The sequence below is a fragment of the Eptesicus fuscus genome, chromosome 15 (genome assembly GCF_027574615.1).
Source record: "Eptesicus fuscus isolate TK198812 chromosome 15, DD_ASM_mEF_20220401, whole genome shotgun sequence".
NCBI lineage: Eukaryota > Metazoa > Chordata > Mammalia > Chiroptera > Vespertilionidae > Eptesicus > Eptesicus fuscus.
Window position 1 is genome coordinate 44,471,502 of NC_072487.1, and position 13,375 is coordinate 44,484,876.

At 45.5% G+C, this 13,375-nt stretch overlaps 1 protein-coding gene across 4 annotated transcripts in view; it reads right to left on the reverse strand.

Annotated features, from left to right (window-relative positions):
* The window catches only part of TLE1 (TLE family member 1, transcriptional corepressor), an 85,599-nt gene extending 80,604 nt beyond the window's left edge, over positions 1 to 4,995 (reverse strand). For 3 of the 4 annotated variants that reach the window (XM_008142044.3, XM_008142042.2, XM_028146269.2), the window contains exons 1-4: positions 3,672 to 4,995; positions 2,770 to 2,870; positions 805 to 868; positions 648 to 692 (exon numbers count right to left, since the gene is read on the reverse strand). In XM_008142044.3, coding sequence (XP_008140266.1) covers positions 648 to 692; positions 805 to 868; positions 2,770 to 2,870; positions 3,672 to 3,695 — 234 coding nt within the window. In that variant the 5' untranslated portion in view covers positions 3,696 to 4,995. The remainder of the gene's footprint in view (positions 1 to 647; positions 693 to 804; positions 869 to 2,769; positions 2,871 to 3,671) is intronic. The other variant, XM_028146268.2, reaches the window with a different exon arrangement.
* Between the last annotated feature and the right edge of the window lie 8,380 nt (positions 4,996 to 13,375).

Sequence of the window (13,375 nt, forward strand, 5' to 3'; positions counted from 1 at the left end):
TGGGAACTTGCAAACTCATAGTCATAGCTAGAGCTTTCCAGTCACTAATCTTTTCATGCTTTTAAAACCACTAGGACTGAAGCAACTCCCAACATATGCTGTGGCCATAAAAGAACACTTTTTTTTTTCACCTCCAAACCTGCACCAACTGAGAAATTTTTTCCAAAAAGATGTATGCAAATAAGCCACTAATTCTGAGTATCACTTTATGCAGCCCCAAAGCATAAAGAAAATTCCATAGTTAGTCTTATATCTTGTTTAACCTTATTTAAAGATGGGAGTGTCTCACAGGTCCACACTTCTTTCCAAACCAGAACAAAAACATTAGCAACTTAGGCAACTCTACAGAATGCCAAAATCTTTCAGGGAGAATATATCTATCCAGGTAGAAAAGGAAACTCGGAATCTCAATTCCCATCTGCCTATATAAACAAGCTAGTTTACATTTCCAAGAACCTCTCACTCAGTGATTTAAAACTTGCGTAACTGTCAAGAAGCAACCCTTGCTGCAGAATACGACCACCAGTTTGCAGGAAGGGAAACCAAGGCAGAAAACTGGCATACAACCCCCCTACTAGAAGGCAAAGCCAGTATTAAAAAACCATGACTCATTTGTTGTTTTAGCTTGAGATTGAACTAAAGCTTACCTGTTTATGCATTTCTATGTTTAATCCATATGACATTTCATAATACTGTAAAAAAAAAAAAGAATCAAGCATTTCATTAACTCACATTTTATAATGCTAAAAACACATATTTGCTCATATTATGTGAAGAGGAAAAAGTCTAATCTTGGATACCTACCATCACATAGTGCCTCTGCATTTCTGTCTTTTCACTTGCCAGTTTCTCACATTCCAATTTAAGGCTACGAAAACAAAACAGGCAACTTAATGTAAACATTATGTCACTTGTTTTAACATCTGCCTCACATATTTGCACTTCAAGTAAAAACACAGACCAATTGGGAAAAACCATAAACTATCTAGGTAAACACCCAAAAACTTTGTCCCTTCGTTTAACAGAGAAAAGAAATTTAAGTGAGCATTACAGGGTACCCACTCAGCAGCTGGTCAGATGCACCAAGAAGAAAAAATCTGTCAAAACCTCTGATCTACCCTTAAGACTGTTGTCTCCTGGTGGTCATCTGTTCGTTCCTACTTCCCTGCATCAAGGTTTGCTTCTCTGGAAGGACTCCACCAAAATCAGGCCTTGGCTTAATCTTCAGTCTCAGGCATAGGCTGTACTATCTTGGCCAACTCAGTCTCTAGGTTGTAAAGTTACTTCTACAACTGTTGGTCCCTTTTAAAAACTTTGGTTTTTAAATCCCTGCCAAAATATGTCAAGCAGCTATTGTGATAGTGGGTTGAAGTCCTTCCTGATTGGTAAACACGGCGTGGGCAGGTATGCCTCAAGCTCTAGAGATTATTATCTTCAAGTAGACAAAAGGTCAATAACCAGAAAGCCTGACAAAATAAGAAAATTCAGCCCTAGCTGGTTTGCTAAGTGGTTAGAGCATTGGCCCACAGACTGAAGGGTCTGGGGCTTGATTCAGGGTCAAGGGCACATACCTCTATTGCAGGCTCAATCCCCACCCAGGTCTAGGGCACATGCGGAGGCAACCAATTGATGTGTTTCTCCACATGAATGTTTCTCTCTCTCTCTCCCTTTTCTCTTCTACTCTGTCTAAAAATTAAAGGTAAAAAATATCCTCAGGTGAGGATTAACAAAAAAAAAGAAAATTCACACTAAAGCATATGTGTGCTTTTTCTCAACCATGACAAAAATTAAGTCAATTACAGCGCTAGCTGGTTTGACTCAGTGGATAGAACAGTAAACCTGCAAAGTGAAGGGTCCCAGGTTCGATTCTGGTCAAGGGCACATGCCCGGGTTGTAGGCTCAATCGCCAGCAGGGGGTGTGCAGGAAGCAGCCGATCAATGATTCTCTCTCATCATTGAAGTTTCTATCTCTCTCTCCCTCTCCCTTCCTCTCTGAAATCAATAAAAATATTTTTTAAAATAAAATTGTCAATTGCCATTATTTCTTAGCTCTGATCAGTTAAAACTTCATAGAAACGAGAAGAAATTTAACATTTTTTGAAAGTCCACTATGTATTGGTTGCTTTACAGTTTTCACTTATAAATCTTTTGAAATAGGTCTCATTAAATGAGACTAAAGCTGAGATGGATATAAACGTAACTCCAATTCCCTGTCCTACCCAAACCAACCCAGAATGACACCAAAGCTGGTGAATTTCCCTTACACACATCAACCCCCTCGTCACCACCAATACTAGACACGGCTAAAAGCATCTCACTTCCCATAATGGACTTTGCCTCAGACCACCCAATTCTCTAGCATGGCAAACAAGTGATTTCAACACAGGCTTTGCCTCCCTGAACCCGCACTCCAGGCCTGGGCCATCGGCTGAACCAAGGTTTTAGCTCAGTCTGTTGCAAAATAAATAAATGTAGTGCAAATATTGATGGTTCTCATGCAACTCCTAAATACACGCAAAGAGACTCCCTGGAACTGCAGCAAACGGGTAAAAGGGAGACAATGGGAGTAGGAGGAGACAAGAGAAGGGGCTGCCCAGGAAGAGCCAGGAAAGAGGGTAACGTGAATGACAGATCTTTACTGCGACTCCACACGCCACCGCCTGGACGCCTGAATTAAGTACAGCCGTCGCCACCACCTCCACCCGGCTGGGCGACAAGGAGCACCGGGCTGTCCGGGCGACTATTCGCCCGGCAAGGCCGGACACGCACCTGTGATACTGAGCCTGCAGAAACTGGAATTCCTCTTTAATGCGGTCCAGGGACTCTGGAATAGTGAACTTGAAGGGCTGGCCTGCAGCCTGGTGCGGCGTCTGGGGCGACAAGCGAGGGGGACCGCGGGTCGGGGATGTGGGCGGATGGATAAAGCAGTAAGTCAGAGGAGAGAAAAGTGGGTGGGATACAAACAAACAAAAAAAAAATTACGTTAGAAGTGGTAGAAGACGGAGTCTTGAATTCGAGTTTGCGCTTTACTTTGGGGAGGAAGAAAATGAACCCTCCTTTCCAACCCCCAGCTTCTAGAGAGGCTCGGAGCCTCTTCCAGCCTCCAGGGTGGGTCGTAGTAAGCGCGCCGGGTCAGCCGGCTGGAGGGAAAGGGGTTCCCCAGCCGCCTCCGAGAATCGGGCCAGATAGTGGCGTGGAGATGGCCGCCCCCTCCCCCACGGGGGCGAAACTGACCCGGGGGACTAGAGGAGAAAAACAACTCCCAATCGCTCCCAGTTCCCAGAGTCGCCTGGGCCACCTCCAGGCGCGCCAGAACGGGGGCCTCATTGATATGCAAATAGGCGAGACCAGAAACAAAGGGGGGCGCCCTACCGCCCCGGGGAAGGGGGAGGATGTGGCTGCGGGAGCCAAACCCCAGCCTCTCCGGGCGCCCCCGCCCTCCCTGTCTAGACGTCAAGTAGGAGTGGGCCCAAAGGAATTGGGGGAGATTGGGAGTTTCAGCCCATAACCCGCTCCTGGAGGCCAGAAGCCGGGACCTCCCAGCCTTGCACTTCCAGAGACCGGAGGTTCCGCCAAAATGTAGCCGTCACCCACCTCCCTACGGCTCGGAAGAGCGCCTCCTCCCCCACCACAGCCCTGCCCCCCCACTTCCCCAGCCAGCCGCGCCTCACCGGGTGCCGGCTCTGCGGGAACATCGCTCTGGCGGTGGCCGCGGCTCTGTTCCCGGGCAACTCAATTCTCCGCTCAATTTCCAACTTTAATCCCGCCGAGGAGAATTAAGCTGGGAAGCAGGCTGAAGCGGGACGCGCCGGGGGCCCGCGGGCCACGCACGCAGGCGCGCTCCGAGGGGCGCACCGGCCACTCGGCGGCCCCGCGACTCCTGCTCCCGCCGGTGCGGGCTTCCCACGTTCAGGGCCACATCGCGGGGCACCTCGGGCCCGGCAGCACCCAGAACCTCCGCAGCGACGCACTGTTTTCCAACCCGTGGGCCTCGACCGCCCGGGCGGGGAGGTGGGGGCGCGGTGGCTCCGGCCCGCTCCCGTAGGCTATCCGCGTGCGCGGCAAACGTCCCGGACAAACAAATCCCGGCGGGTTGCTTTCCTTTGCTCTGCTCCCGGTTCGTCTCTTCTCCGGGGTTTCCCCGTGGCGCCGACGGCGGGCGAGGTGCAGGTGGTTCGGTGTCCCGGCTAACCCCACACAAACAACCCTGGTGACGTTCGGAGCCGACCCCCGCGGGTCCAGGCAGCGCCTTCGGGCGGGCGGGCGGGCGGGCGGTCGCAGGCCCCCGAGAGACTGAGGGAAGCGCGGTAGGGGCCGCGGTGGAGTCTCAGTCCCGGCAGAGGAGCGCCGAGGCGGGGAAAGTGCGGAGGACGCGCCGGGAGGCTGCTCGGCACACCCCGTGCGACCGGCACTCGATGTTCTCTCCGGTGGCACAAACGTTCCAGGCCCGATGGGGGCTACTCCACGGAAGGTAGTCCCCCGGCCGCCCGCTGCTCCTGGAGGCTGGGGCGCATCCGGACGCGGCGCCCGATGAGCACTCGGGGGCCCCGCACGACCGGCCCGGCCGCTTCGGACCTTTCCTCCGAGCCCCTTCCTCGGTCTTCTTCCCTTCCCTTCGTCTGCCTCCACGTAAAAGGCGCTCCAGCCCGCTGCAAAGTTCTCTTACGACCCGGGGTACGCCATCTACGAGATGGTGGCGAGGAGAGCAGGAGTGAGCTCTGCTGCTCGGCCTCCCTCCCGGCCGGCAAACTCCGCGGGCGAGTCTGGAGTAGTCGCGACAGGGGCAGCCCGCGGGGGTTAAGTCACCGCCGGCCGGCTGAGGTCCGGGCTGGCGGCGCGGGTCCCGCCCGGCCGGGAATAGGTGTGTGGGGGTGCGGGGGGAACGGAGAGGGGGGGGGGTGCAGCCAGCTGCCTCGGGGACGCGGGGCACAAGGAACCCGCCGACGCCGCTGCTGCTCCTGCAGCCGCCGCTCCAGCCGCCGCCGCCTCCCGCGTATCTCGCGCCGGTTACATTAACACGCGGTTTCACACTCCGGAGCTAACCAGCGCGAACCCCGCCCAGCCCCACGCGGGCCCCGCCCAGCTCCGCGCAGGCGGGGGACGCGAGCACCGAGCCGGCAGGCGACGGAGGCCGGGGCGGTTGGGATGGGGGGCGGAGCTAGCCAGCGTCAGCCAATCGCGTGTGTCGTGCCCAACGTGGGGTGCAGACGCCAGACCTGCCCGGAGCCTATGGCGGCGCAGCACTGGACAGGCCGCCCTGCTCCCACTCCCCCTCCTCTCCGATCCTACTGGCTTCCATCTCCGCTGTCTCCCCCGTCTCCCTCCCACCCCTCCTCAGCCAGCCGCGTCCTCCAGAGCTGGGTGAGGAACTGTTCCTGGAGGAACCGCGGGACGCGACGCCAGCCAATGGGAAGCGGCGAGACGCGGAGACTGGCAGTGTGGATGGGAAGGTCGGTGGGAAGGAGAGCCGCGGAGCCGGGCTGTCAATCAAAGTAACGTGGGGCCGGCGAGGGAGCGCGCTGGGCGCGCGCGCGAGCAGGAGGGACCGGCGAGCGTGTCTCCGCGGAAGCTGGGGGCCCGAGTTTGCTAAAATCCTGCCACTTGTTCACTTTTCCCTGGAATGAAAATCCTGAGATTTTAATGAAAGTAACTCAGAGACTATCCGCGTAGTTTATTGGAGGGGGATTAGGGGAAGAGGAAGGTAGGCTTTTTGTAGTTGAAGCCAAATGCATCTTTGGGGTGCTGGCCTCTTGTTTGATACTACTCTTTTGAGAGTGAGGTCACATTTTAAAGAATATTTTTTTAAATTGATTTCAGAGAGAATGGGAGAGGGAGAGAGAGAGAGAGAAACATCTATGATGAGAAGAATCATTGATTGGCTGCCTCCTGCACGCCCCCTAATGGGGATCGAGCCCGCAACCTGGGCATGTGCCCTTGAGGAGAATGGAACCCGGGACTCTTCAGTCCGCAGGCTCACACTCTAGCCACGGAGTCAAACCGGCTAGGGCGTGAGGTCACATTTTAAAATTTCTCTGAGGCTTGTTTTTCCTTGAGTTGCCTTTTCGCTACTGCACAAAAAGGAGTGGTCTGTGCACTTAGTGGAAAATGCATAAATCGGCAAAGCATTGGTTGTCGTGTAAGACTAGGCTTTTCATGCCCACGCCTCCTTTGCACCCAGCATCACAGGATTTGGTTTTTATCTGACGATTTCAAACCATTTTGCAATATAGTCAATCTGCCTTCGTTTGGCAGCAAGTATACCCAAGGTGCTGCCAGGGTAAGGCACGCGCGTCCCAGTCGCAAATGCGATGCTGTGCCCTGCGGCTCGAAATTTAGGGTCCCTGTCTTAAAGGTCCCAGCTTCGCAGTGTTGGGGGATAAGCGGCTGCTGAGAGTTTTATGGGTCTCAGCAACCCGATCGTGAGTCTGTCTGCAATTCCTGGAAACAAAGGGAGACAATAGGATAAGCGTGCATTGAGACCTGGAAAACCAGCCCTGCCCACCTCCCACCCATAGTTTGGGTGATACCCCAGGGCTGAGTCCTAAAGGAGCTAAATGGGAAGTGTTGGTGTAAATGCCTTGACTAAAATTATTATGAAGTGGAAATTGACTTAAAAGGGTTTTGAGATTTTCAATAAATGGGCATACTGTATAAATTTCCAGTTTTTGTCTGTTTCTCCAAATATCCCACACAGCAGAAAACCTTCAGTATTGCTGCATTTATTCTTTTGTTTAAAGAACAGTTCAGTGGAGCTATTTCCACATGATTAGTGAGTGAATAATGCTGTTTTAGCCTAATGGTGGTGAATTCTTCCTTGAGAAAGACACATCTTTGACAAGCATTCATCTTACGTTGGATTGTACTTACCAAGTTTTTAGTGCTAATAACCAACACCGTGGTCCTATTATTTTACTTTCAAGAGGCTTATGGAAAGACACTTATTGAAACAAATACAATTTGCAAAGATCTTTTTCTTGAAATATTAAAAGCATCCTTGTAGATGATACATTTCACTGTTGGAGTTGTTTTTAAATATGTATGCTATTGATTTGTCTATAATTGCATCAATCCCAAATATCAATTATAAATAAAAAATTAAAGGAGTGATATTTACCCAGCCTTTACAAGACCTTGGTAAGTTCTTAAACAAGTTTGGCTTTGTGGCTTTCAGTGTTCTTATTAAGGAGGTTTAGGAAGGGGGTCATATTATTCATTTTGCTAAAATAGAGAATGGGAGGGAAGGGAACACTGCCCCTCTTTGCTTGGTTAAATTTAGTGATGACCAGAACAGGCTTGCTCCACACACGGGACTTCTTAAAGTTGTATGATCCATGGGCAACTAAGTTTGCCCTTTGGCAATCTCTCTGCCTTGAAATCTTCATCTAGTGATCGGGACACAGATGCCACGTATGATCAGCTCCAGGACATTGTAGAAAGTCCTTGCCTATCACAAATATGCCTGTGTGTTTTTGGCTGGAACAACGGGGGCCACTGAGACTTCTCCCTGGCTCACCCAAGTTTTACTTTGATTTACTGGCACAGGCCGATGATTAAGTTTAACAGGAATGAAAATATTGCTACGTCTCTTCGACTCTCACCTTTCCATCCCCTTCAAAATCATTTCTAACACGGTGCCTTTAAATGTTCTCTAATATAGCTATTCAAAGCAAACATGTCTACTCACTGCATTTCCCAGTTTGCCATGGGTCACAATTTGAAAGTCTCTTTTAACCAATGCTTTGTTACCAGTAGAGTTTGAAACACCGGGCCGTCTGATTTCCTTATACTGTAATAATTGGAAAAAAGAAAGAGTAATGATTTTTAAATTGGAAGGCCTTTGATTGTGTGCACAAAGATGGTGTGTTTTCGATGGCTTCTTTTAGGGCAGCGCATTCTCCTTGAGAGAAGGGCCCCTTTTCAAGGTCATATTTTCTCTGTGATTGTCATGCTGTAATAATTACACTGTAAAAACTCTCACCAAACTGCATTATAAGTGATGGTGTTTAAATAATCAAGTAGCTTTAATCTTACGTTTTAAATAAATAATATATGTGCAGATTTGCCTACAGCCTGTTTAAAACAAAATGGTCCTACTCATGAAATCTATAATTTTGATCTTCTATTTAAAGTCTTTTAAACATAATCTTCTTTACCTTTAACATATTCATAGGTTGATGATGGTTTTACATGAAATAATATTAAACATTCAACTTCCATAGGGAAAAAAAAAATTGTCTCTGAAAAAAGTTGTCTTTTTATTTTCTGAAAAAGAAACAAAAAGATCATCAGATTGTTTATTTTATCTCCATATATGTATATATTTACATTCATTTGTTGCTGATTATCAAATGCTCAGCTCAGCAATGGTGTAAGTCAGATGTCCTCAAACTACGGCCCTCGGGCCACATGCAGGTGTTTTTGCCGTTTTGTTTTTTTACTTCAAAATAAGATATGTGCAGTGTGCATAGGAATTTGTTCATAGTTTTTTTTTTTTAAACTATAGTCTGGCCCTCCAACAGTCTGAGGGACAGTGAACTGGCCCCCTGTTTAAAAAGTTTGAGGACCCCTGGTGTAAGTAATTACAAAAACTAAATGCTACATATAGAGCAATAGGAAAAATTATGGCTGCTGGTTATAGAAATGATGCATCTTCTTTTAAATTTATTATGTTTTTATTTGAAATAAAGAATAATTATATCAAATTTTAAAGGATGTTTTGACATTTTCTCTATTCTCTATCTTTTAACTGTGAGTTATTGTGTATACATTTCCTCATTTGACTTTTTTTTTTTAGCTGGGAGTTTCTTAAACCTAAGAATGTTGGGTACAGAAACGTTTTTTCCCTAGAATTGCTTTATAACCTTCCCTTCCCACCTCTTTACCAAAGAAAAGCACAGGATGGGCATGGGGGCGGGGGTGGGTGGGTGGAGGGGAGAAAGCAGAAAAGAAAAAAAATCAGTAGCAGATCCATGGAGCAGTAAAACCTCAAATAAAATCACATCCAAAGAATCTCTTGTGGTTTCACACAATATGGTAAAATTAGAGATTGCAGGAAACCAACTAAATTAAACTGGGAGCATTTGAAGAGAAATGAGCAGACTTTATGAAAATGACACATTGACTGACCAGTATGCTTTTTTATCAACAATTTTTTGTTAAGACGCAGATCAAAGGAACCTGCATATGTTTTCATTTTGTTCTAACTAGAAAATTACATCCAGATGTTTAATAGGCATTCGGTTGGTTTTTCAGCATTGATTAGATATGTTGGTTCTGTTTGCTTACAAGTGTAGCCGGATCATTAGCTAATGCAAAGAAATGTTTGCTGTGAGTTGCTAATTAGGGCTTTTGGAAACCCTCCACACTCAAGAACAATTTGTACAGTGGCCAGAAGAACTTGTGGGGCTCAGGGAAGTTGTTTTCCCTTTTATGTCTGGGTGGGGAGAAGCAGACAACCCCATTCCCTAATCTCCCTTTGCCCACGGGGATTGCGATGCTATCCCTGAGAACTGGAGTGCAAATAAATTAGGAAGAGACCACACAGGCACTCCCAAACACAGAGATAAGTGTACTCTCTCTGGAACAGCCACCGAGTGTGTCTTTGGGGATGGGGGGAGTGAACATCTAAAATGCTGAACATTAACATGTGGAAGATGCTTGGTGCTAATGTTATCAAATACACAGCCTTTTTAAGTATACTTTAGAGACAGATGGGAAAGCCCTTTATGATAAACGAGTGTACTTGAATTCATTACTGTAGTACTTATAATTAAAAATGTCTCCTTTGCAATTTCAGTACTTTAACAGGGTACAAGAGACCACGCTTGAAAAGGGAAAGGCTGGGGCTGAGGGAGCGGAATTTGGGGGGTGGAGGATGAGCCTGGGAGGAAATGCAGTGTTTACCTTCCCAGCCCACCCATTTGTTTACCTTGTTAAAGCCCCAAAACTTGTAGGAGATTACCCATTCAGGAGGCTTTCAAATAAACTGTTTGAGAATGTGAGGCACCAAGGCAGATAAACATCTTGGCTGGCCAATCATGTTTTTAAAAACCACTTGGCCTGCAGAAGAACACCGCCTCTGCTGGGGCCGAACTTTTGTTTATTTAAGTCTGGATTTCTAGAGAGAGGTATTGGGTCAAAATGGCCAGTGTTTATAAGCCATCATAGAAGTGCAGATACAAATGCTATGGTTGCGTGTGCTGTGTATCCACGCCCCTCCCAAGCCTGTTTACATCTGTCTTGTACACATGTATGGCACACTCCTATGTGTTTAAATGCAGAGAGATTAATTTGGGATTTTCACACCAATAGATTAGATTCATTAGTCATTTTTTTTTTTTTTAATAGTTCAAGCAGAGGGCTTTTCCGTCTGAGCTTTCAAGTCCACTTAGGGAGATGTACTTGAAAAGCAAGAACAGTATTTGGGGGCAAAATCAGATACTGCCTGGGCCTCAGGCCATAATAATGGGTCTCAGTAAAGTTAGCTACCTACTGTCCTCACCCCCACCCCCACTCCCACCCCCCCTTAACCTACTCTAAAGTCTGATAAAAGTTGTGATAATATATTTTTTTATTCTTTCATTTTAGCATTGAGCTCAAAAGAAGCTGAAGGGCATTTGGTAGACAAAAGAAAAAAGTAGTTAAAGGAAGCACCTTTGATGCTCCTTCCTACATATTCGCATAACAAGAGCAGACCTTAGCCCCTTACTGCTCCTTGCCTTGACCCACCTTGCTACAGGCTCTGGACTTGGCTAGAAAATAACATTAAACTGAGACACCTTTCCTTTTATATTGAAAGCTTTTGCCTAAGCAGTATCATTTAAATAACTTTCTCCCTGGAGTTAGCAATTTCTTTGAAGGGTTAAAGTCAGAGTTCAGCTAATCTGTGATCTCTTTGTGTTCATGGTTGAAGGCAGGTGAGCTCTGGGGATGGAAAGGGGCTAGAAGGCAAGTAAATATTCCATATACCCCCATGGATTCTAGAATGGCAAGTCTAGGCCTAGTCGAACAAGTCAAATGACACAAATACAGAATGTTGAGACATTTCACAAGACAACTGTCCTGAACTGTTTAAAAAGTAAATATCAAGAGAGGTGTGGGGGTGGGGGGGGAGTGGGAGGGTTATTCCCTAAAAACAAAGACATGATGAAAATGCAATAAGTGAATATTTATTGGCTCCTGGTTCAAAAAATAAATAAAATCCAGCAATTAAGAAAGATGTTTTTGGACAATTTTAATGTGGACTGGATCTCAGTAATATGGAATTACGGTTAAGTTTTTGGTGCAAGAATATTGTGGTTGCCTACGGGGATGTTATTCTGAGAAGGTGCATGGTGAAACATGCAACTTCAAATGATGCCGGCAGCTTCAAATAAGTGTGTATGGAGCAAAAGAAAGCAAATTTAGCAAAAACTATACAGTTATAGAATTTAGGGATAAAATCTGCAGTTATTCATTTTACTATTCTTTCAACTGTTCTGTATGCTTGAATATTTTCATGATAAAAAGTTTGATTTCTGAAAATACAGTGGATAAGAGCATTGGCCTGTGGACTGAAGGGTCCCAGGTACGATTCTGGTCAAGGGCATGTACCTTGGTTGCAGGCACATCCCCAGTAGGGGGTGTTCAGGAGGCAGCTGATCAATGTTTCCCTCTCATCGATGTTTCTAACTCTCTATCCCTCTCCCTTCCTCTCTGTAAAAATAAATAAAAATATATATATATATTTAAGTTTAGGGAACAATTTTAGATTCATTGTCTACATCTTTTTCTTTATATGTCAAATAGAAATTTCTTTTGGAGTTAAAAGATTAGCTTGCAATGTTTCCAGTTTTCAAAGGTACAAAAAAAAGTGATCTCTCTCTTTTTTTTTTCTGATCATGGAAAACCTGTCATATTAATAACCAAAGTATTACCCAGTGTTTTTACCCTGGATCTTTGAGTAATTTTATTTTGTTATTTATGCTATTTTATATTTACTTATTTTTTTCTGTAATCTCAAATATCCATTAGTTATTAATTAATAGAAAATGGTAATCTTTAAATAAATTAAGGCATTACATTAGCAATCCTTTAATGCATCGTTTTGTGGGCCATCAAACTCAGAATCACCAGGAAATCTACTAAAAAATAAACTATTTGTTAAAAATAAGGTAGCAGCAAATACATTTTATTTTAATTTTTTAATTCCCATTATAGATCATTGTTATGCTCACCTTTTCATCACTTAAGCCTAGCAGTGAAATTTATAAATTTGATTTGGAAGTTTCTTTGATATTTTGAAATATAATGCTGAAATGGATTATTGCTGTGAACTAAGCTTTAAATATTAATCTTGTAACGAAATGAAAATAGCACTAAATGTTGAACAATGACGTTATGCTCATCTGGAATCATAGAAGCACATGTTTATGAAATGCTAGTAAATAGTTTTATAGCCTGGCCAGTGTTGCTCAGTGGTTGAGTATGGACCCATGAACCAGAAAGTCACAGATCGATTCCTGGTCAGGGCATATGCCTGGGATGTGGGCTGGATCCCAAGTAGGGGGTGTGCATGAGGCAGCCTATCAGTGAATGATTCTCTCTCATCATTGATGTTTCTATCTCTCTCTCCCTCTCCCATCCTCTCTGAAATAAATAAAAATATATATATTTAAAAAAAAATAGCCCTGACTGGTTTTGCTCAGTGGATAGAGCGTCGGCCTGTGGACTGAAGGGTCCCGGGTTCGATTCCGGTCAAGGGCATGTACCTGGGTTGCGGGCACATCCCCAGTGGGGGGTGTGCAGGAGGCAGCTGATCGATGTTTCTCTCTCATGGGTGTTTCTGGCTCTCTGTCCCTCTCCCTTCCTCTCTGTAAAAAATCAATAAAATATATTTTTAAAAAAATAGTTTTCTAGAAAAGTCCTGAAAAGCCACAAGGCATAATCTGAGATGTGATGGTTGGAATGTGGCATCCATTTTTTTAAATTTAATGGTAACTAGCATGTTTTAAAATTTTCCTATCACCATCATGTTTATTTGAAAGGAAAAATTTCTGTGACAATGGTAAACAGATTCTCATTTGCATATGAAAAGATTAAATCTACAACCTCCCATGAAAAACTTTCCTTAGAGACAAATATGAAAATACAGGGAAACTAGGACTTTTCAAACACAGTGACTAATCAGTCCATACAATATTTCCAGCCACCATGCACATAGCAATGATTATATAAAATGAAAATGTTAAAAATAACTGCTTCACCATGACAGAAAAAGCCCCATGGGGACAGAGTTATTCTGGTTTCCCCCTTCGCAGTCTCCACACTTCAGAACTGGCAAGCTACAATTGACACTTGAAAAACTGTTACAAAACACTGACAAGTAATAGAGAAA